The 23,009-nt window shown below is 35.9% G+C and overlaps 2 protein-coding genes and 1 pseudogene across 2 annotated transcripts; all 3 read left to right on the plus strand.

Annotated features, from left to right (window-relative positions):
* The first annotated feature begins 2,362 nt into the window (after positions 1-2,362).
* Positions 2,363-7,851, plus strand: LOC113077908 (zinc finger protein 25 pseudogene; annotated as a pseudogene).
* A 6,396-nt stretch (positions 7,852-14,247) lies between these two features.
* LOC113077912 (zinc finger protein 501-like) lies at positions 14,248-16,274 on the plus strand. The gene is made up of 2 exons (XM_026250180.1): positions 14,248-14,627; positions 15,266-16,274. The coding sequence occupies exons 1-2, from the start codon at positions 14,504-14,506 to the stop codon at positions 16,060-16,062; spliced, it is 921 nt and encodes a 306-aa protein (XP_026105965.1). The 5' UTR covers positions 14,248-14,503; the 3' UTR covers positions 16,063-16,274.
* Positions 16,275-17,039: 765 nt separating this feature from the next.
* LOC113077917 (WAP four-disulfide core domain protein 2-like) lies at positions 17,040-22,005 on the plus strand. Its single transcript, XM_026250189.1, has 6 exons — positions 17,040-17,388; positions 17,617-17,649; positions 18,850-18,984; positions 20,990-21,130; positions 21,211-21,354; positions 21,648-22,005. Exons 1-5 carry the CDS (start codon positions 17,322-17,324, stop codon positions 21,351-21,353), a joined length of 519 nt encoding a protein of 172 aa, XP_026105974.1. The 5' UTR covers positions 17,040-17,321; the 3' UTR covers position 21,354; positions 21,648-22,005.
* The last annotated feature ends 1,004 nt before the right edge of the window (positions 22,006-23,009 follow it).

Genomic DNA, 23,009 nt, shown 5'->3' on the forward strand with positions numbered 1-23,009 from the left:
GCAGTTTGCACGCACAGCTACTAGAACATTTACATCTGTCAGACCGGTTGCTGATGTCATCAAGCATAGTTTGAGTCTGTGCATCAGAAACGGAAGTAATTTAATTGGAAATGTGAATGGCCTTGCAAAAAAATTGAGCATTAAGCCCTGCAGTGTGAACGTAGCCTTATTGTCGGTGTACATAATTAACTGTTCCTCAAACAGGAATTGAACTTCTAGATCAGAGAATCCGCTGAATTGACATTGAAGACTAAGTTGGATGATAATTGAACATCCAAAAATTAAATGCATCTTTAAATGTTTATCAGATGTTCTAGATCCAGCAGTCTTTAAAATATATTTTTCTAGATGTACATTTGCTATTTGAGATAAATGTAGAAAAAGTTAAAATATAGGCAATTTTAGTAAGCTACACTTTCTGACAAATGGTATTTTATTTAAAGAAGTAATGTGTGGTCTGTTAAATGCAATCTCCAAACAATAATTATTAGTTCATCTGGTAATTTTATTTTATTTTTTTTAATCCTCATTTACTAAATTCACTTGCAGTTTACCTGAGACTCACTCCAAAGACCGCATTGAAACCATCACAAAATTGAAATCAAGAAATGAAATCAAGGTTTTAAAAAGTAAAGCGGGAATGAAGAGATTAACAATAAACTATAAATAAAAATGGAAATTAATGTGAGATAAGACGTTTATACCAAGTCCAAGACGTTTGGGGGTGATAGATTTATAGATATGATAGTAGAAACTGAGAAAATTACTTTTTTGCACAAAATAGGGCAATTTTGACAAATGAGGACACCCCAAAACAGTAAAGTTTCTAAAATGTATTGCATATGAAAGGAGGACTTCAGCTATCTCAACAAGGTCTGATGAGAATTATGTCATTCTAAGTGATATTAGCAAAACGAATAAAGACAAACAAAATTATATGCGGAAATTATTACGTTTAAGTTAACAAAGAATATGCAAGTATCATTACTTTATTAAACTTTCTTCCTGACCAGAAGGTGGCGCAAATTCGCGTTTTACTTTGGTTTCCCAGACCTCCAAAACAGAAGAAGAAAGAAGAGGCGTGCGCCTGTATTGTGTATGGGTCAGCAGCAAAATCTGTATTAACTGAATTGGATGTTGTGCATCCACAAGCTTTAAGAATATGTTTGGGGGCAATTCTGAGTATGGCTCACCAAACTTGGCTGAATGTCACGTCACTTTCACTTTCACTTTCATCATCCAACAAAAAAAGGTACTACAGAATTGTTGGGAGAAGGAGAGGAAGAAAAAGCAAAGTTTTGGTTGTGGACTAACAAGCCAATCTGGACAATGGAAAATACAAAGGTGGACATAGAGCTGTTAATAATAAAAGGCTGCAGTAGGAGTACAGATATAGTCAGTGAATATTATACATATATGGACTATATGTACAAAGATAGTATTCAGATTTTTACAGATGGATCAATGGATTTACAATCAGAGGCAACAGGATCTGTTGTATATATATATTTAGTCATAATGTGGGAGTAAACAAATGAACATCTGACAGCTTAAGTATGTATACAGTCGAGTTATATGCAATATTACTAGAGTTAGAATGGACTGAACAATCCGGATGGGACAACTTTGTAATATGTAGTGATTCTGTTTCTGCCCTTCTGAGCATAACGTCTGGTGTGAGTAGCAACCATCAGAAATTACTTTATGAGATTTTAATTACAAAATCAAGAATAAGTAGACAGGGGAAAAACATTACATATTTATGGGTACCAGCACATATGTGGGCATCCAGGGAAATGAGAGAGTAGACAGACTGGCAAAAGAGGCAACAAAAAAAGGAAATATTGAAGTCAAAATTCAATTATCAAAATCAGAAGGGAAGAGTTTAGTGTGGAAAAAGATAATGGAAAAATGGCAGCAACAGTGGGATAATTAAATCAAAGGGAGACATCTGTACATGATACAAAATAGGATAGGTATGGAAAGTAAGAAAGGGGGAATAGGAAGGAACAAGTCATAATAAACAGACTGAGGATTGGACATTGCAAGTTAAACAAAACTCTTCATATTATAGGAAAGCACCCAACAGGATTATGTGATGAATGTCAGGAGGAGGAAACAATTAATCACATCTTTATATCATGCAAGAAATATATTCTAGAAAGGCAAGAGTTTAAGAATCAGCTACGGGAAATAGGTATATTAGAATATAATGTAAATAATATAGTAACATATGGAAATAATGGCCAAGGACGGAGATATTTGTTTCATTTTCTAAGGAGAACTGGACTGGAAAGACGAGTTTAAATAAAAGTGAGTAAGCTAGAGTGAGACAACAGATGGCAGTAATGCAACACTATGGATGCCAACTGCCGTAAAAATCCAACGAAGAAGAAGAAGAAGAGGCGCGCGCCTTACTGCTGTTACAAAACAAAGGATTTTCGTCGTTTTTGAAGCGACACCGATCAGTTTTTTTTTTATTTAAGACAAACAGTATTTTCATCTTCAAGACATGTATTCAGAAGACCAGGAAGAAAATAAATCTGTAAAGACGGAGTTTGTAGAAGATAACAGTGAGATCAAAAGTGATCCAGAGCCCTTCAGAGTGAAACATGAAGATACTGAAGAACCAATAGGTTGGTGTTTATTCCTGAATCTTCAGTAATTATGTTGTGAAATTTAGCATCTCTCTCTCTCTCCAGTCCCAATATAGAGTTATAATATTAACAGTGATAAAGTGAAGCTCCAGAACCAAAATCCTGAGTTAAATATGTATATATATATCAGTCTGGTGTAAAGAACACATTGACATATAAAATGTGACAAAATAAAAGTGCTGTTTGATTTGGTAATGGTTAGTGTCCATAGCCTTTTGCATCATATATAAATAACATAATTCTGCCTTATTCAGTGATGATAATCCACATCGTATTGCAAACAGAAGTTATTTCAAACACTTATTGCTCTCTGAAAGAGATTTTACAGCTGTGTGGCTTTAAATGTCTAATGTTGATGTTAGCTGATCGCTATATGAAATGATCAGCAGCGTTGATCCTCTTCATCCTGATTTGGTATTCGATAGCCAAAACACAGAGAAAGCCCTGGAGTTTACTGTAGAAATGTGACCGAGCCTGGCTCACAATAGCATGACCACTATTGGCCTGAAACACAGATAATCATTATTTTGTGTAACAACTGTAGCAAATGTCCTTTCCTTTCACATTTAGATCATGTTTTTATGATTTACTTGAAATGAAAATGAACTTTAAATATAAATTTTAATTTATAGACACATTTTTCTTCATTGCTTTTAGTTAACAGTCAAATACAGAGCTTAACGGTTTAGAGAATCTGAGAAAGAACTACTAATAACAAACACTAAAATAATGAATATCATATGTAAGCATACATTGTGTTTATTCTTTGACCATAGGCACTGAAAAACAACCTCATATTTAAGAATAGAGAATAGTGATCCATTGTGTAACAGGGTTTTTCCTGGGTCAAAATTGGTCTTCGGTGGTGGATGACCGACATGGTCATCCACACACAGCAAAGAGTACTCTAGTACCCACATGATCTGCAAGTTCAATATTGACAATAAATGTTAAATTTAAAACAAATACAAAGAAACATTTTTTTTACAACATTGGTGATGATGAGACACACGATTTCTTATCCAAATGTAAAAATAATATTCTTGGAGTAGCTAATACCTACTGTATGTCCGAGAAGACTGAATCAGAACAATACTTTAAGGTTTATACACCCTTTTTATATAATGAATTACAAATTAGATTGATTACAATATAAAAATTTTAACTGCAAGAAGATTTTTTCTCAGTATGTAGCCTATTTAGGTGACTGAAACACTGGCTACATACAAACTAAACAAGAGTTTATAAATGACACGAAGATAGCTAGCTTATAGCTACGCCTATATTTATTAAACATATAGGCTATATTTGTTTCAAGCATTGCTGTGAAAACACTGCAGTTGTAGTCACCAGTAGCCTAACTATAGGGCAATCAAACTATTCAAAAAGCATTTAATGCCCCACAAATTAAATGTATAAAAAGCTAAACGCATAAAAAATATTAAACTATATCACCCAAGGTTAGCATAGGTTATTTGCTTATTGTTTTGCCGTGTGCCTGGAATCAATCAAGCAAAATTGAATGACACATCATTACCCATTCAAAATAATTAATCAAACAAGTAGCGATTTGATTAGCGTGCACTGATATTTTCAGTTCCATTCATTTGCGCGTTTTGTTAAGGGCACGCCCACAACAAGGGAACTAATGAATATTCATGTAAACTCCACCCACGGGAACAGTTTTTTCACGGAAACTGAATATTACAAATCACTGGCGCCAGACCATAACTAACAATGGAGCTCGCAATCAGCAACTATAACTTGCGAAACCAAGGCGTAAAAACAACCAATATAGTAAGCGCATCCACATACAACTGGTACAAAATTCAGCTCATTTCCCATATAAAGTGAAGAAGAAAAACACAAACTAATCAGTATTACCACAATCACATCGCAAAAAAATAAATAAAAAAAAAATAGATTGACAATTATATGCTGTTAACGTGCTAATAGCCATACTCAACATTTAAGCTTACGGAAATTAAATTAACGCAGAACTTACCATTTAAAAAATGCGTGCCTCATTAGCCTTAATCTCAGAGTTTGAGCCAACCAGTGTTTGCATAATGTCAGAGTGTGTAGGCAATGCTGGATGAGAAGGCAGGGTGCTAATAAGATTTTGCAGAATCAGAACCGACGAGACATTTTCTAATATCCATATTTTAAGCGATCAATAAAATGCTGTGAAAAAACTCAATGCTAGTAGCATTAAGTCACATCAATATGCTAAAGACGTAATGACGCATGAGATGCTGCAATGCAACCAATCAGAGAAACAAGTCTAATTTAATTTTTTTTTTAAACTACCATATCAACTATATTTTCAAATTTTTATTATATATGGAGCTTACAACGCCTTGTTTTACTATGCATAACCTATTCTGCATATCATTTACATGCATATTCACACGCATCTGACACCATGTTTAACACAGCAAAAGTAGGGAAAGAGTATCCTTGCTATGTTTTGGATTAAATATATAAAAATATCCATAAAAATAAAAGTAGTTCTCAGATATATTTTAGATGATCTCATTCTTTTACACTGGCCAAATTGAATTTCAATTATTTCATATTAAATGTATGCAGTTTTGCTGATAAGATAAACATATTTTAGCTATTTCAGTTAAAACTGTTAAGCCCATATTTATTGCAATGTATTGTCTGATTCGGCGCATCACTGACAAAGTACTGTAAAAAGGAATCTAACCGTTTTCTCCTAGTTATGTCTTTCAAATATAGTGGAATTTTCGATAATGTTGTAGAGATGAATTTACCAGTCATTAACACCTCCGTGGAGCTGTAGTTGTACAGTAATCCAGCAGTGTCCATCATGATATCGCAGTAAGTGTGCATCATAGATTATTATTTTCATCATAGATCATTATTTAAATATTTCTCATAACATGTGGTCTGTAGTTTAGTTTAAAGATTCATTATTGTGCCCCTATAGCACTCCTCGCTGTCATTAAAAAAATAACATCACAGGAAAATTATGTTTATTGTTAATTAAATAATGTAATCATGTTGTTTGTAAGTTTAAATCATCATGTGGTCTTGAGAAACATTCACATGTAACAGCATCATGTGCTCTTGTAAAAAGATTTTAGTTTAGCTAAAACACTTTGGTCCTGACATTGAACCACACAACCTTTTTCTGAGAATAATTTAATGTGAAGAACTTGAATAGGCAGCAACTCGATTTATGAGTCGGTCAAACAACTAAAACAAACAAATGGAATGACTGCTTTGTACCAATCTTTATTTTGTGTCTAGTTCCTGTCTGTTATTGTCTTCATTTCCAAAGGAATTTTCTGTTTCACTTAATGAAGATGTTGGGGTTAGATCTAGAAGTGATTGCTCTTTTTTCTGTAATATTTTGCCAAATTTGTCTTCCAAATTTTTTTTCTCTCTCATGCTGTCTACTTGTGAGGTCCTGAGTAGTCTTAATTTGACCATTTTCTTTACATTTCAGATACCTGAAAAAGAAAAAAAAAATCATGAAAGGTGAAATGTAGTAAGCACTGACATAAATATAAACTTTGGACTATGATCAAAATTGCACACAATTTTTCATTTAGGAATGGTAGGTGTGTGTGTGTGTGTATCACCCTGTCCCCTGACCTTTCTCTCTCCTTTCATCCATTCTCATCAAGTAACACTGGATTACTGTATATTTTTCTCTATGCTTTGGCAGCCTGTCTTTCGCTGATGCCCTTTTTCTTTTCAACTGATGCTTGCCTGTAACAAAATACAATATCTATCTTGATTGAATGTAACATTTCGTAAAAAAGACATAGAAATGCATTGTTTCACAGTAAAAATATTAAATAATATTACATTTATAGTAGATGGCCTATACTTTTTTTTGTGGAAGCACTTAATAAAAATGAAAAATTAGTGACCCCTGCTGGGGGGTTGTAATATCTATTTTATTTACGCAATCTGTTCAAGAAGTGTTTAAGGCAAATATCAAGTTATATTGAAATTAGCAAGAGTTATAATGCACATTCCTCCTTCATAAGTCTGTTTCTAATTACCAAAACATTGAGTATCTCCACCGCAACAGCCCTTCAATTGTTGCAAAAATCCAATTTAACTTAAACTTAAACAATGATGGAAAATTGGTCTAGGACACATTTATATTCCTTATTATTTTTACTACATTTACCAATGATCACCAAATACCACACGTGTATTTACTGTAAATGTTTATAGTATAACATGCACTGAAGCTTTTTATTATTTATATTTTTTAATTATAAAAAATTCCACCTCAAACCCAAATTCAGTCATGGACACATTGCAGTAATGAGAAATTTTCCCTGAAATGTGAAAAAAGAAGTTGTTATTTATGATGTCATTTGAAATCATGTGGAAAATAGTAGATGAAGAGATGTTTATAGCTGTATCCTTTTTATTTGGATAGCATTTACTTTTATCATCAAAATGTTTCATGACACCTCATAAGTCTAATTTTGCGAGAATCACCCATATTATGACATTTTGTGCATACGTAAGGTTTATAAATGAGACCCCTGGAGTTTACTGTAGAAATGTGACTGAGTCTGGCTCACATAGGCATGTCCACTATTGGCATGAAATGCACATAATCATCATTTTGTGTAACAACTGTAGCAAATGTCCTTTCCTTTCTCATTTCTATCATGTTTTTTTTTTAATTTTTTTAAACAAAAATTAACTTTGAATATTAATTTTAATTTTAGGCTTGAAAGAAGAGAGTGAGCAGAGCAAAGAACTGAATGAAGCAGAGGAGAAACATCAAGTCGAAACTGAAGATGAATCTTTGAGTTGCTCACAGCAAACAAGAGGCAAAAAATCTTTCAGCTGCTCTCAATGTGGAAAGAGTTTCTTGTCCAAGAAAGGTGTTACGTATCACATGAAAACTCATACTGGAGAGAAACCATACACATGTGACGAATGTGGGAAGAGTTTTATACAAGCAGAAGCTCTTAAATTACACCAGAAAACACACAGCGGCGAGAAGGATCACGTGTGCTTTGATTGTGGGAAGGCGTTTGCTACTCTTGCCGTACTGAAACTGCATCAGAGAATCCACACTGGAGAAAAACCTTACAAGTGTTCACACTGTGAAAAGAGATTTAAACAATCAGGACATCTAAAGGTACATGAGAGTATCCACACTGGAGAAAAAACCGTTTGCATGTGATCAGTGTGGGAGGAGTTTTACACAAGCGTACGGTCTTAAAGTACATCAGCAGTCTCATTCAGAAAAAAGAGGATATAAATGTGATCAGTGCGGTAAAATATTTGCTAGGGCCTCATACTTGAAGAAGCACCTAAAAATTCATTCAGAGGAGAAGCCTCACCTGTGTACTTTGTGTGGAAAGAGCTTTATATGGCTGGATGATTTAAAAGTACACCAGAAAAGACACAGTGGTGTGAAGATTCATGCGTGCTTTAAGTGTGAGAAGACCTTTAGTTCAGATCATCAACTGAAACAGCACCAGACAATTCACACTGGAGAAAAACCTTAAATTGGAGAACAAACTGCGTTAGTGTTTACACTGTGACAATATTAAATTAGCCGGGATCATTTATTCAGCTTGTAGTAAAAATTATTTCATTAGGGTGAAAACCTTATTTTACCCCAAACATGAGTGTAGTGTCAAGTCCACATGTACAATGCATGCATAAGAGAATTGAAATTGCGTTACTATCTGGCCCTTGTGCATACTGATACCTTAAATACAGATAATAAAATATAAACTATACAAATATACAAATAGGTTATGTAAAAAGAAATATAAGTAAAGCAGCATGGCAGATAGAATGCAAACCAGTGACTCAAACAGTGCAGATACAATGATTAATGGAAAAGAGCTTATTCAGTCTGATTAAATTGTCAAAAATCTCAGAGAGCAGTTCTTTATTTAAATTGACAGAAGAGGTAGTTGGATGAGGTCATTTAACTGCTGAATGAGGTAGTGAGCAGACCAATGCTGCACAAAGTGTCTGGTGCAGGTCCCAGTGTGTTAGTGGGAGATGGGAACTGAGGTTTAGAGTTCAGTGGTGCATGAGAAAAAAGAGGGAAGTGGGGCAAGGCGCAGTCTCCTCCCTGATGGCAGCAGACTGAAGAAGCTCTGTGTCGGGTGGGTGGGATCACCTGCGATGCAGAGGGCGTTGTGGGTGAGACAGGTTCCATAAAAATCCTGGAGGGAGGGGAGAGATACACCAATGATCTTCTCAGCTGCTTTTACTATACATTGTAGGGTCTTCCTGCAGGACGCGTTGTAGGCGCCAAACCACACCGTGATGTAGCTAGTCAGGATGCTCTCGATGGTGCCTCTGTAGAAGGTGTACATGATGAGTGTTGGGGCTCTGGCTCTCCTCAGTTTGCCGAGGAAGTAGAGATGCTGCTGTGATTTCTTGGCCAGTGCTGTGGTGTTGTCAGTCCAGGAGAGGTCCTCTGTGATGTGCACTCCCAGGAACTTGGTGCTGCTCACGAGGGCTGTGCGATATGGACAAAAAAACCTTTCACAATTTTTTTGGTCAATTTTGCGATTTCGATTTTAATCACAATTTTGACACACAGACATGTTTTACAGTCATAAATGCATTGAGTATAAATTTGAAAAATATTTCCTGAAGAAAACCAACGAGAGCTTAATCAAAAAGTTGTAACATGTCTCTAGAACAGACATAAATCAAAATAATCACTAAGTAAAGATGTCAAACAAAATGTCTAGCCATATAGCAAATAAATAAATTAATAAAATAAAATAAAACCTGTGTCCAGGGTTTTTTTTTTTTTTTTTTTTTTTTTTTGCCATGCATTGCTCATTGTAGCGGTGCCTCAGGTGTTGAAATATTTACATTTACATTTAATCATTTAGCAGATGCTTTTATCCAAAGCGACTTACAAATGAGAACAATAGAAGCAGTCAGGTCAACAAGCAAGAACAGTATACAAGTGCCATGACAAGTCTCGGTTAGTCTAGTATAGAACGCATAGCCACGCCATGTGACGTTTGTTAATTTTTTTTTTCTTATTTATATATATATATATATATATATATATATATATATATTTGTTATACATTACAGGTTCACACATACTCCGTTTGCAGTGCGTATACAGTATGTGTATGCGGAGCAGAAGCAGCAGCGAGAGCGCATTATTGTAATGCGAAAGCACATTAAAATAATATGCGAGTGGGAATCTCTCCGCTCGCACGCATATTTCCTTGCGCTGTCACAAAAGATACACTCAGATACACGTGCACTTAAAATGTGTTTCCCTTTGCTCAACCTGTGTCTTGTGCACTCACAACTCTCTCTATGCTCATGCGCTAAATAATAAATATTTTTGCACCTTTCTATTTCTAACCTTTTCTGTTCACATCTTTTACCGCATGCAGTGTGAACGTTCTGATCTGTTAACGTGCTCAAAAAAAAAAAAAAAAAAAAACTATGTGAACCTAGAGTAAGACAGATTCCCAGTCTGTTCTGCTCTGGCGCTCCACTTATGCATGCTGCATTCTTATTGGTTCAGATAGCATACTGCGGGAGGTCGAGGCCGTGGAAAATCGTGCACGCTCAAATCGCGATTTTATTACGATTTCGATTAATCGCACAGCCCTACTGCTCACTCTCTCCACAGTTGCACCATTGATGGTCAGAGGAGCATGTTGAGTGTGCACTCTCCTGAAGTCAAAAACAATCTTCTTTTGCCTTCTCCACATTCAGAGTCATGTCATCCGCAAACTTAAAAAAAGAGGTTGGAGTTGTGTGACCGTGTGCAGTCTTGGGTCAGAGTGAAGAGGAGGGGGCTCAGCACACATCTTTGGACGGCCCAAGTATTCAGTGTGATGGTGCTGGATGTGTTGCTGCCGACCCGTACTGCCTGAGGTCTAGCAGTCAGAAAGTCTTAACAGCCAGTTGCACAGAGAAGTGTTGAGCTCCAGCTGGACCAGTTTGTGAATGAGCTGTTGAGGGATTTTTTTTAATGCTGAACTGAAGTCTATGAACAGCGTTCTGACATGAGTATTTTTCCTCTAGATGTTTGAGTGGAGTGTAGTGGTGATGGCATCATCGGTGGGGCGCTAGACAGATATGCAAACAGGAAGGGGTCCAGGGAGGGGGGAGGGCAGACTTGATATGGTTCATTACTAGCCATTCAAAGCACTTCATTAGAATAGGGGTTAGTGCAACAGGACGGTAGTCATTGAAGCAGGATGGAGACGGCTTCTTTGGGACTGGAATGATGGTGGTAGCTTTGAAGCATGCGTGAACAAAAGCCTGACTAAGTGAGATGTTGAAAATGTCTGTGAAGAAATCAATGAGTTCTGCTGCACAGTCTCTCAGTACACTCCAGAGCTTTGCGTGCATTGATCCTGCTGAAGGATCACCTCATGCTGTCTGGGGTCAGCGTCATCACCTGGTCGCCGGGAGGAGGTGGAGTCATCTGTGCCCGTGATGCTCTTTTGTGCCTCAAAACAAGTGAAGAAGACATTCAGCTCCTGATAATATACTCAAAAAAGAGACTTGAAAATGTAGGACATTCTAATGATAAGCTGCTTTTTTGACAGATTTTAATGTCGCTGTATTGCTTTTTTGACACATTTTAATTGCACTGTATTTGAAAAAGAAAAGTGTAGTCTGGTTAATGCAATCTTCAAACAATGTTTATTAGAGTTGATTCATTTGTACAGTGTTTTGTGTTTTTAAAATCCTTTTATTTAAATTGTATAGTATTTAGCAGTAACATTAAATAAAACGCTATATACACAATATACATCAATATATTATTAAAATTTATTAAAGTTCATCAGTCATGAGCAGTGAGTGATCTTTCCGTTTTATATATATATATGTATATATATATGTATATATATATGTATATATATATATATATATATATATATATATATATATATATATATATATATATATATTAAAGCAATAGGTCATCCAGAAATGAAAATTGACATCTGTCTGTAAATCTGTCTGTCTTTTACCTTTATACCATAATTTATTCACTCTCAAGTTGTGTTAAACCAGAATGAGAACAGAAATGGAACAGGCTAGCAAGTGCATGTAATTGCGTCATTACGTCAGTGAAAATGTCCGTTTGAATAACGCTGTGAATGGTATCATTAAATTACTTTGGACAACTTAACTAGTTATTTATAAAAGAAATGCTGATGACGCAACCAATTGTTAAATGACAGGTCCGGTTCAGTTAACCATTTGTATTTGTATAATTTACGATATCAATACGGTAGTAATTTGTACTGGCATTTAAACGTCAAACTTTACTTATATTTACTACAGTTATAACAAATGTTTGGTAATGTAAATAAAAACCATTAACGCTCCGACTACGCTAACGTTCTAAATTTTTGAATTTTTGAACTAGATAGCAACCGAACTAGATCCGAACTAGAATTTTTGAACCTAGTTTCTGGTCCACAGTGACTTCCATACTTTTTCCTTCTGTCAAGGCAATGTGGACCAGCTACTGTCTAGTTACCCACATTCTTCAAGATATCTTCTTTTGTGTTCAGCACAAGAAATAAATTAATTTAGGTATGCAGGACAGTGAAGATAAATTTTGAGGGGCAGTGGCCCAAACCAAAAAAGGAGGGTGGGTGCTTGTTAGTAAGAATTATCCAGTTGTTACAAATATACAATTAAAAGAGAATATAGCACACTCAGTAATAATTGACTTTATTGTAGATGTTTTGATAAGAGTGGGCTCTCTCTCAGCCTGCTTCTGTTTCATCTTTAATTGAAGTTATGTGAGTTGGGGGGTAAGTTGAGCCACCCCCTGCATCTTGGCCTCTGTAAACTTTTACTGTCATGTGACCATGTATTTTGGAACCATGCATTATTTCTGCCAGACAGTGAAAAGAGGAAACACACTGGGGGAATGGAAGGCCTTAGCCAGGGTTTGAAAATGAGTGTGTTCTGGGTGCTATAATAACCCACTCGTTATGTATACTAAAGTCTTTAAAAGAGATGGATATGTAGATGATTGTGAAATATATTTTCTCTGTTTTAGAGGAATGAGCATTAAATGATATCATATTGCACCATTACTTTAGGTTGGGGTATATTATTTTATCAGCTGTTTATTATTCATTCAGCAATATACAGGCTTATTACTGTTATAGTTTTCATAGACTAACTCAGTCTAGTGCCCTTATATGAATGTTTGTGAAAATGTCACTACAATGAAATAACATAGACATAACATACTTGTTCTACAGATCTCTGCACCAGTGTTATATTCTTCTGTTTTGATAGTGTTGATAAAGTTTCTGAGAGTTAATTTTTTTTTTTTTTTTCGTTTACCTTAACGAATATGGTATCCTGTCAGCAATAACATGTCTGTGGGCTCTTTTAATTTCTGTCCGTTTACGTTCTGGCAGTGTAGGCAGGTGAGTTTCATCAGAGTTGGGTTACGCCAGGCCTCACTGGATCCTTAAAAACACATTTCAAGAAGTGTCTTTATTTTCTCCTGATCCACTAAATTAGTATCCCCCCCCCAGCAGATTGTATCTTGAGATCGCAGGTTGAGAGGATGACTGCTCGAGTTTGCTGCTCATTGATTTCTGCTTTATTTTGTCTCTCTGTGTTCTTAAACACAAAAGTTGCTGAAGGAGGAATCAGCGTGAGCACACGTGAGTTATTTTAACTTCACACAGTTTGAAGAAATGTGTAAATAAGAACTTATAAAAATGTACTCATCAGAATGTATTAATATACACTAGCAGTGAAAGTTAACAATTGTGTGGTAGTTTAAATAAGCCATTAAGACTGTTATTGGTTTATATTCCTTGTAATGGAAAAAAACAATGACCAAGATGCTTTAATGCTGTTGTTGTTGTATAGCTACAATATTATGTATGTTTTTGCAGTAAATTAATTTCACTGCCAGGTTATGTATACGATCACTCCTGAACCTACCCCAAATACCCCCCTTTTGGATTATGCAGTGGAGCGGACCGTTGTTATAGGTTAATTCTTACGTTCAACATTAACAGCAGGTCAAAAGGGGTAAGCTTTCAACTGTATGACGTATGAACTAATGTGAACAAGGAACGCTTCTGTGTTGGTGTCCTTCATGGTAACTTTAACTTCAGTACACAATGCAAATACACATTTGTTGAAGTAAAATGAAAACCTGCATGTTTTAATGCTATTGAATAAAAAGAAGCGATCTACTCTCAAGCCTCTGCTCATCATGACAGTACCTGGATTTTTTCTTTCTTTTTTATTATTGCACAGAATTACACAATCATATAAAACATACAGTGAAAATAATGCTAGGGGGAGATGTAAACAAAATGATAGGAATACATTAAGAGGTGTACATGCTTGCAAAATTTGAATAGCTTTTTGTTTCCTTGAAGGTAATATAGAATCAATATAGTATTTCACCTCATTTTTAAATGCTATAAAACATGTTTTTTACCTGAAAACAGTAAAGTGTTCTAAAATGTATTGCATATAAGAAAGCAAAACTATCTCAACAAGCTCTGATGAGAATTATGTGATATTAGCAAAACGGATAAAGACATAAGATTGTATGAGAAAATCATTACATATTTAAGTTAACAAAGAATATATATACTTATATAAGTATCATTACTTTATCCTCTTATTTAACTTTCCTCCTGACCAATAGGTGGCGCAAATGCGCGTTTTACTTGGTTTCCCAGACCGCCAAAAACACCAGAAGGAGAAAGAAGAGGCGCGCTTAGAACTGCTGTTTCAAAACAAAAGATTTTCATCGTTTTTGAAGCAACACCGATCCGTTTATTTAAGGCAAACAGTATTTTCATCTTCAAGACATGTATTCAGAAGACCGGGAAGAAAATAAATCTGTAAAGACGGAGTTTATAGAAGATAACAGTGAGATCAAAAGTGATCCAGAGCCCTTCAGAGTGAAACATGAAGATACTGAAGAACCAATAGGTTGGTGTTTATTCCTGATAATTTAATAATGTTGTTGTGAAATTGAGCATCTCTCTCTCCAGTCCAAATATAGACTTATAATATTAACAGTGATACAGTGAAGCTCAAGAATGAAAATCCTGAGTTAAGAGTTAAATATGTATATCAGTCTGGTCTAAAGAACACAATGACATATAAAATATGTGACAAAATAAATGTGCTGTTTGATTTGGTTATGATTACTTTCCATAGCCTTTTGCATCATACATAATTCTGCCTTATTCAGTGATGATAATCCACGTTGTATCGCAAACAGAAGTTATTTCAAACACTTATTGCTCTCTGAAAGAGAATTTAGAGCTGAGTGGCGTTAAATGTCTAATGTTGATGTTAGCTGATCGCTATATGAAATGATCAGCAGCGTTGATCCTCTTCATCCTGATTTGGTATTCGATAGCCAAAACACAGAGAAAGCCCTGGAGTATACTGTAGAAATGTGACTGAGCCTGGCTCACACTAGCATGCCCAGTATTGGCCCGAAACACAGATAATCATCATTTTGTGTAACAACTGTAGCAAATGTCCTTTAGTTTCACATTTAGATCATGTTTTTATGATTAACTTGAAATGAAAATTAACTTTGAATATTTTAATTTTAGGCTTGAAGGAAGAGAGTGAGCAGAGCAAAGAACTGAATAAAGCAGAGGAGAAACATCAAGTCAAATCTGAAGATGAATCTTTGAGTTGCTCACAGCAAACAAGAGGCAAAAAATCTTTCAGCTGCTCTCAATGTGGAAAGAGTTTCTTGTCCAAGAAAGGTGTTACGTATCACATGAAAACTCATACTGGAGAGAAACCATACACATGTGACGAATGTGGGAAGAGTTTTATACAAGCAGAAGCTCTTAAATTACACCAGAAAACACACAGCGGCGAGAAGGATCGTGTGTGCTTTGATTGTGGGAAGGCGTTTGCTACTCTTGCCGTACTGAAACTGCATCAGAGAATCCACACTGGAGAAAAACCTTACAAGTGTTCACACTGTGAAAAGAGATTTACTCATTCAGGAAAATTAAAAGCACATGAGAGGATCCACACTGGAGAAAAACTGTACGTATGCGATCAGTGTGGGAGGAGTTTTACACAAGCGTACTATCTTAAAGATCATGAGTATTCTCATTCAGAAAAACTAAAAGTATATAACTGTGATCAGTGCGGTAAACTATTTGCTAGGGCCTCATACTTGAAGAAGCACCTTAAAATTCATTCAGAGGAGAAGCCACACCTGTGTACTTTGTGTGGAAAGAGCTTTATATGGCTGAATGATTTAAAAGTACACCAGAAAAGACACAGTGGTGAGAAGATTCATGCGTGCTTAAAGTGTGAGAAGACCTTTAGTTCAGATTATAAACTGAAACAACACCAGACAATTCACACTGATGAAAAACCCAGGTGATCCTTTGAAACGTATTGATACGTTGAATGTTTAGTCAGGTGGTAATTAAACATGCAAAACAATGTATGTTAAATGGATATCTTAAAGATCAAGCATGACATTTAGCAGATATACAAGTGGATTTCAATAAATTATAATGTCGTGGAAAAGTTCATCTATTTCAGTAATTCTACTCAAATTGTGAAACTTATGTATTAAATAAATGCAATGCACACAGACTGAAGTACTCTTTGGTTCTTTTAATTGGTGATTTTGGCTCACATTTAACAAAAACCTTCCTATTCGATCTCAACAAGTTAGAATATGATGACATACCAATCAGCTAATCAACTTATTGACACCCTTCACAAGGAGGGTAAGCCACAAACATTCATTGCCAAAGAAGCTGGCTGATCACAGAGTGCTGTATCCAAGCATGTTAACAGTAAGTTGAGTGGAAGGAAAACATGTGGAAGAAAAAGATGCATAACCAACCGAGAGAACCGCAGCCTTATGAGGATTGTCTAGTAAAAGCGATTCAAGAATATGAGTGAACTTCACAAGGAATGGACTGTGGCTGGGGTCAAGAAATCAAGAGCCACCAGGCAGACGTGTCAAGAAATTTGTCCAAAATAAGTAAAAGTCCAGTGTTAACTGTGCAAGTTGATATATTTGGTAGTTTAAACACTTGTTAGTAGTGTGATCGTATGATTCTGGGACCAGCCAAGAATGATCACACCGTGTTTATATATATATGTATAAACAAAAGAAGTAGAAGAACAAGGAAAATTCACATATTATAGAAACACAAAGGCTTGAATGCTTAAAGATAATTAATGGGGAAATTTTTAACTGAAAATTTTATTACATCACTTTACACTTCCTTATCCTCCTGTTTTAAACACAAAAAGAAAACACAAAAGATACAAAGAGACAAACCCGCCTTGTTGTAATTACTGTGATTTTAAGATGACAGCATGCCTACCTGAAGCTGTTCACACCCTTGGAATCAGACTCAGAACTATCACACTATCAATACCGAAACAAAACGAATTAATCCAAGTGCAGTACAGCTCATAGCTCTCATTAAACTCCCAGTTCACACACCTAAAGAAGTTAATCCAGATCTTAAAGATCAGGTTACAGAATGGTGCATTTCAGGGTTGGAGTTGCGTCAGACCTCCTTGGATCTTTAAAAATGCGATTTCAGAAAGCATTTCAAATCCATCCTGAACTACCAATTCAACGCTTTTTCCACTGAGAGATCGCAGGTTGAGAGGATGGCAGCATGGGTGTGTTGCTCGCTGATTGCTGTTTTATTGTGTCTTGCCAAAGGACCTGTCACAGGTGAGGACTTTTAAATTCATTACACAGCGCAAATAAAATATGTAAATAAATACAAATATGACTTAAGGGACATGTCAAAGCATATAAATATACAGTGTAGTATTGGCGTAGTTTAAATAGCCTAATAAAGTTTATATCTAGATCATAAGTTGTTATGTGTTTGTAGTTTTCCTGCAAGGAACATAAAAATGAGAAAGATGAGCATTGTTTATTTATTCATTTATTTAGGAGCCGTTGATTTGGAAAAAGTGTTACCATCAGGTATGTATGCCATCACTACTGTGCTATTGTTACATTTCCAAATGCTCTGTAGCCTACTTTACCTGTTTAAAAACTCTTAGTATTCAGTTTAGCATGGGAGCTAATTATAACTTACAGACGTCTGGTGAAAGTTAATCTTTGTGTTGTAGTTTAAATTTAAAGTCATTAAGATTAAGGTGTTTGTTTATATTTCTTCCATTATAAGAAAAACTATGACAAATATGCATTATTGTTATATAGATACAAAATTATGTACTTATGTTTTGTACCTGGCTGCCAGGTTTATTATGTATGCCATGACTCCTGAACTCCTTTTTTTTTTCTTCCATATACTCTTCCATATATTTAAAATGCTTAAAGTGTAGTGGCCATGGTATAATTATTTATTTGTATATATTTTGTATAAAAAGGGACTGATGTCCATGTTGTATGTTGGCATTACTATACACCACCAGTTGTGAGGTAGGTTATATGTTGTAATGTCACTCCTTGCCTTTGAAACAGTTTAGGGTTAAATGCTGGATTTTTTATCTACTTTGATTTGATACAGATAGATTTGTGTCTGTTATACTTTAAGCTGCAGTCTGTAAATATTGCCTCTTTTTTCGCCATATATGTTTGAAAACCTGGAATTGCAGTTCCTTATAGAATTATATTCCATGTGTGGGTTTTGATCTAGCACAGATGAATCTGATTTGAGGTGAACGTCATGACATTTGCCAAGTATGGTAGCCCATAATCAGAATTTAACCCATCCAAGTACACACACACACACACACACACACACGGATATTCATTGTACTTAGTAATCACAGATTCTAGCCTATGTCTTGGAATATATAACCCAAATAAGACTTTTCACCATGTATTGCATCTGATTTTTTTACATTTAATTATTCCAGCTGCTGTGGGAATAGGCTATAATTAAAAGTTCCACCATCTGCAGGATTCTCACATGTGATAGCCTAGTAGCAGGGACAACTTTTTCATGTTTACAGACGTGACGTAATGACGCAGTGTCATGCTCAAAATTTCCCCCGAAAACCTACCCGTTACCACTCAAATTAGATTTTTTTTTATTATTATAAATTATCCGTTGCGAATCAGGCTAAAGTAAGGCGATAGTTTCAAAAACTGGCTGGTTATGTACTAGCTCAAATATTGATTTTGGATAATTTTATCATGTTTGTATAACAACAGAAAAGCCAGGATCATGTCCAAAACCCCTTGGACCAGGACTGTGTGCTGAGATGTGTTCTGGTGACAGTAGCTGTCCAAACAACCAGAAATGCTGCAGCAATGGATGTGGACATCAGTGTATGGCTCCATATAAAGGTATTTATTATAGGTGCATCTCAATAAATTAGAATATTGTGGAAAAGTTTATTCATTTCAGTAATTCAACTCAAATTGTGAAACTCGTATATTAAATAAATCCAATGCACACAGACTGAAGTAGCTTAAGTCTTTGGTTCTTTTAATTATGATTATTTTGGCTCACATTTAACAAAAACCCACAAATTCACGATCTCAACAAAATAGAATACGTCATAAGAAAAAAATTTTTTTAGTGAATTGTTGGTCTTCTGGAAAGTACAGTATGTTAATTTACTGTACGCGTACTCAATACTTGGTAGGGGCTATTTTTGCTTTAATTACTGCCTCAATTCAGTGTGGCATGGAGGTGATCAGTTTGTGGCACTGCTGAGGTGGAAGCCCAGGTTTCTTTGACAGTGGCCTTCAGCTCATCTGCATTGTTTGGTCTCTTGTTTCCCATTATCCTCTTGAAAATAGCCCATAGCTTCTTTGGGTTTCAGGCCTGGTGAATTTGCTGGCCAGTCAAGCACACAAACGAAATGCTCATTTAAATTTTGGTGCTTTTGGCATGTGGACAGGTGCCAAATCCTGCTGGAAAATGAAATCAGCATCTTCAAAAAGCTGGTCAGCAGTAGAAAGCATGAAGTGCTCCAAAATTCCTTTGTAAAAGGGTGAAGTGACTTTGTTTTTGTTTTTTTAAACACAATGGACTGACAGCAGCAGATGACATTGAATCCCAAATCATCACAAACTGTGGAAACTTAACACTGGACTTCAAGCAACTTGGGCTATTAGCTTCTCCACCCTTCCTCCAGTCTCTAGGATATTGGTTTCCAAATGAAATACAAAACTTGCTCTCATCTGAAAAGAGGACTTTGGACCAATATCAGCAGTCCAGTTATTTTCTCCTTAGCCCAGCTAAGATGCCTCTGACATTGCCTGAGGTTCAGGAGGTGCTTAACAAGAGGAATATGACAACTGTAGACAAGTTCCTTGACACGTCTGTGTGTGGTGGCTCTTGATGCCTTGACCCCAGCCGCAGTCCATTCCTTATGAAATTCACAAAAATTCTTGAATCGATTTTGCTTGACAATCCTCATAATGCTGCGGCTTTTTCTTCCACACTTTTTCCTTCCACTCAACTTTGTTAACATGCTTTGATACAGCACTCTGTGAACAGCCAGCTTCTTTGGCAATGAATGTTTGTGGCTCACCCTCCTTGCGGAAGGATTAGCTGATTGGCATGTCACCATATTCTAACTTGTTGAGATGTGAATTGGTGGGTTTTTGTTAAATGTAAGCCAAAATCATCATAATTAAAAGAAGCAAAGACTTAAACTACTCCAGTCTGTGAGCACTGAATTTATGTAATGCCCGTGTTTCACAATTTTAGTTGAATTACTGAAATAAATAAAAATTTTCACGACATTGTAATTTTTCGAGATGTACCTGTATATTAAATAATAAAATATTGGTGTGGGTCAGCTTTTTTTTGTTTGTTTTTTCTCAGTCTATATGTTTTCTCTCTCATGTTTTGTACGTCAGTTGGACCAGCAAAGCCAGGAGTGTGTCCTAGAAACAATGTTAAAAAAATGGTGTTAGGAGTGTGTGTTGAGATGTGTTCCTATGACAGTGATTGTCCAAACAATCAGAAATGCTGCAGCAATGGATGTGGACATAAGTGTATGCCTCCATATAAAGGTATTTATTATATTTTAAAATATCGGTGTATGTGGCAGGTCTTTTTTTATGCAGTGAGGCATTCAGTGAGGTTTCTGTCATGTGTTTGTGTAACAGAAAAGCCAGGAGTGTGTCCAGGCAAAAACCTCAAAATAGGAGTGTGTGCTGAATCATGTTCCCATGATGGTAACTGTCCAAACAATCAGAAATGCTGCAGCAATGGATGTGGACATCAGTGTATGGTTCCATATAAAGGTATTAATATAGCAGTATGCGTGTTTTATTTTTTATTTTTTCATCCCCAAATTTTAGTGATGAGGTTTGTCGCATGTTTGTGTAACAGAAAAGCCAGGAGTGTGTCCAAAAACAACTCCCAGAATAAAAGGTGTTTGCGCTGAGTTGTGTTCTCATGATGGTGACTGTCCAAATGATGAGAAATGCTGCAGCAATGGATGTGGACATCAGTGTACGGCTCTACCTAAAGGTCTGCTATACTGATGCATTGGTCAGATTTTCCCCATTATGGTTCTTCTGTGATCTGGTTTCCTTGTGTTTGTGTAACAGAAAAGCCAGGAGTGTGTCCAATGACTTTGGCTGGATTAAGAGGACCGTGTGAAGCGTTGTGTGCCAGTGACTTTGACTGTCCGAAAAATGAGAAGTGCTGCAGCTCTATATGTGGAGGAAGTTTATGTACACCTGCATTTTAAGGTATTTGTTCTGTTGATGCTTGGGTCCCCAACACACACACATTGAATATTTTATCATTTGAAATGTCAAAGTAACTGAATTTGGCCCATTGCACCACTGTAAGCACATGGCTTTCCAAAATAGATTTATAATACTTAGAATACAGCAATAAAATTAAAGTTCGCATGTGTTCAGTGTTTTGTAACATGTTTGAATGCCTCTAAATGAATGGACTGATTCTGTGCAGTGAAGCCTGGTCTATATCTCAAACCAAATGTGTGCTGATAACTCTTCCATGATTAATGTCCTTCCAGACAGAAGTCTTGCCCAACCATTTGTGGACATGCATGCAGATATCTTTCCAATTTATCCACTGGGAAAAATCTTTGATTGTCTTTCCTTGAAGTCCTTGATTGTAAGGTTCTGTGTGTGTGTGTGTGCATTGTTGTTGTTGAATGTAAATCTTTGTTCTTTTCGTCACACTAATGAAAATGATGTTGGGATATTTTTTTTTCTTCTTTTGCCTACGGAATCTGTTTGTACTAACAATTTCATGATTTGTGTTATATCTGAGCAATGATTATATCATAATTGCTTTTGTGGTTTTTCATGTTGTAAACCTTAATGCCTAATAAATTCGGTTTTACCCTAAACATTACTGAGAATGAATGGGATGTAACATTAAAGAGGTGTGTGAACTTGCAAGCACGATGTCAGACACTGTAATATGCTCTGGTCCCCTCCCTGCTTACCCTGGTAATGAGATGCATAGCAGATTGTCATCACTCAGTGGCTGGATGTCTAAGTGGTGCCCGCAGAATAACATAGGTTTCATAGACAATTGGACGAGCTTTTGGGGCAGACCACCCTCCTGGGGTGGCGCCACTCTTCTCTCTAGAAATATTGCACATAGTCTTAGAGTTTGTACTTGACTGGGGCCCAGGTCAGGAACCAGACAGACTGGCTAAACCGAACATCTGCTAGCTGCCTCCCGTCACAGGTCAGTTAATTCTCAGCACACAGAGACTCTTTCACCTAGATATCACACTATATAGACTGTGTCTGTTCCCTGAACTAGAAAATACAAAAAACGTCCAAAACAATTTAATTGAGGTAACAATTTAATTGAGGTAACAATTTAATTGAGGTTCAACAAATAAAAAAGAGATGCAACACCGATAAACAAATGGTAAAGCTTGGCTTATAGAATATTAGGTCCCTTTCTATGAAAGCACTTTTTGTAAATGATATGATCACTGATTAAAACCTACTGTAGATGTGCTCCACTTACCAAAAAGTACTCCAAGTTTATTTTATTAAGTATACTTAAGCAAAGTTCCAATATATTTGTAAGTATACTTTATGTAGCAAGTATACAAATATCAGTGTTTTAGTAGTATACTTGTAAGTGTAATGTTTCAATATTCCTTGGGACTAAATTGGCCCACATTCAAGTATAGAAAAGTATACTTTTAAGTATACTTTAAGTATAAAAGTAGCAAACTTTGAGTAGACAACTAGTTTACCTCTATGTTTGTAGTTTGTACTGCAATTATACTAAAATTATACTAAAATTACACTGCAATTATACTAAAACCCAGCTTCCGGCTTTGCTTCCGGCTTTGCTACCGTTCGGACGTTCTAGCTTACTGCTCTGCGCTTTGCTTCTTATTTCT

This window comes from Carassius auratus, unplaced genomic scaffold (genome assembly GCF_003368295.1).
Source record: "Carassius auratus strain Wakin unplaced genomic scaffold, ASM336829v1 scaf_tig00023534, whole genome shotgun sequence".
Classification (NCBI taxonomy): domain Eukaryota; kingdom Metazoa; phylum Chordata; class Actinopteri; order Cypriniformes; family Cyprinidae; genus Carassius; species Carassius auratus.

Coding starts and splice junctions, on each gene's coding strand:
- LOC113077912 (XM_026250180.1), top strand. CDS start 14,504: ATGTATTCAGAAGACCGGGAAGAAAATAAATCTGTAAAGACGGAGTTT. Junction 14,628..15,265: donor AGATACTGAAGAACCAATAG/GTTGGTGTTTAT, acceptor TTTTAATTTTAG/GCTTGAAGGAAGAGAGTGAG.
- LOC113077917 (XM_026250189.1), top strand. CDS start 17,322: ATGGCAGCATGGGTGTGTTGCTCGCTGATTGCTGTTTTATTGTGTCTT. Junction 17,389..17,616: donor TGCCAAAGGACCTGTCACAG/GTGAGGACTTTT, acceptor TCATTTATTTAG/GAGCCGTTGATTTGGAAAAA. Junction 18,985..20,989: donor GTGTATGGCTCCATATAAAG/GTATTTATTATA, acceptor TTTGTGTAACAG/AAAAGCCAGGAGTGTGTCCA.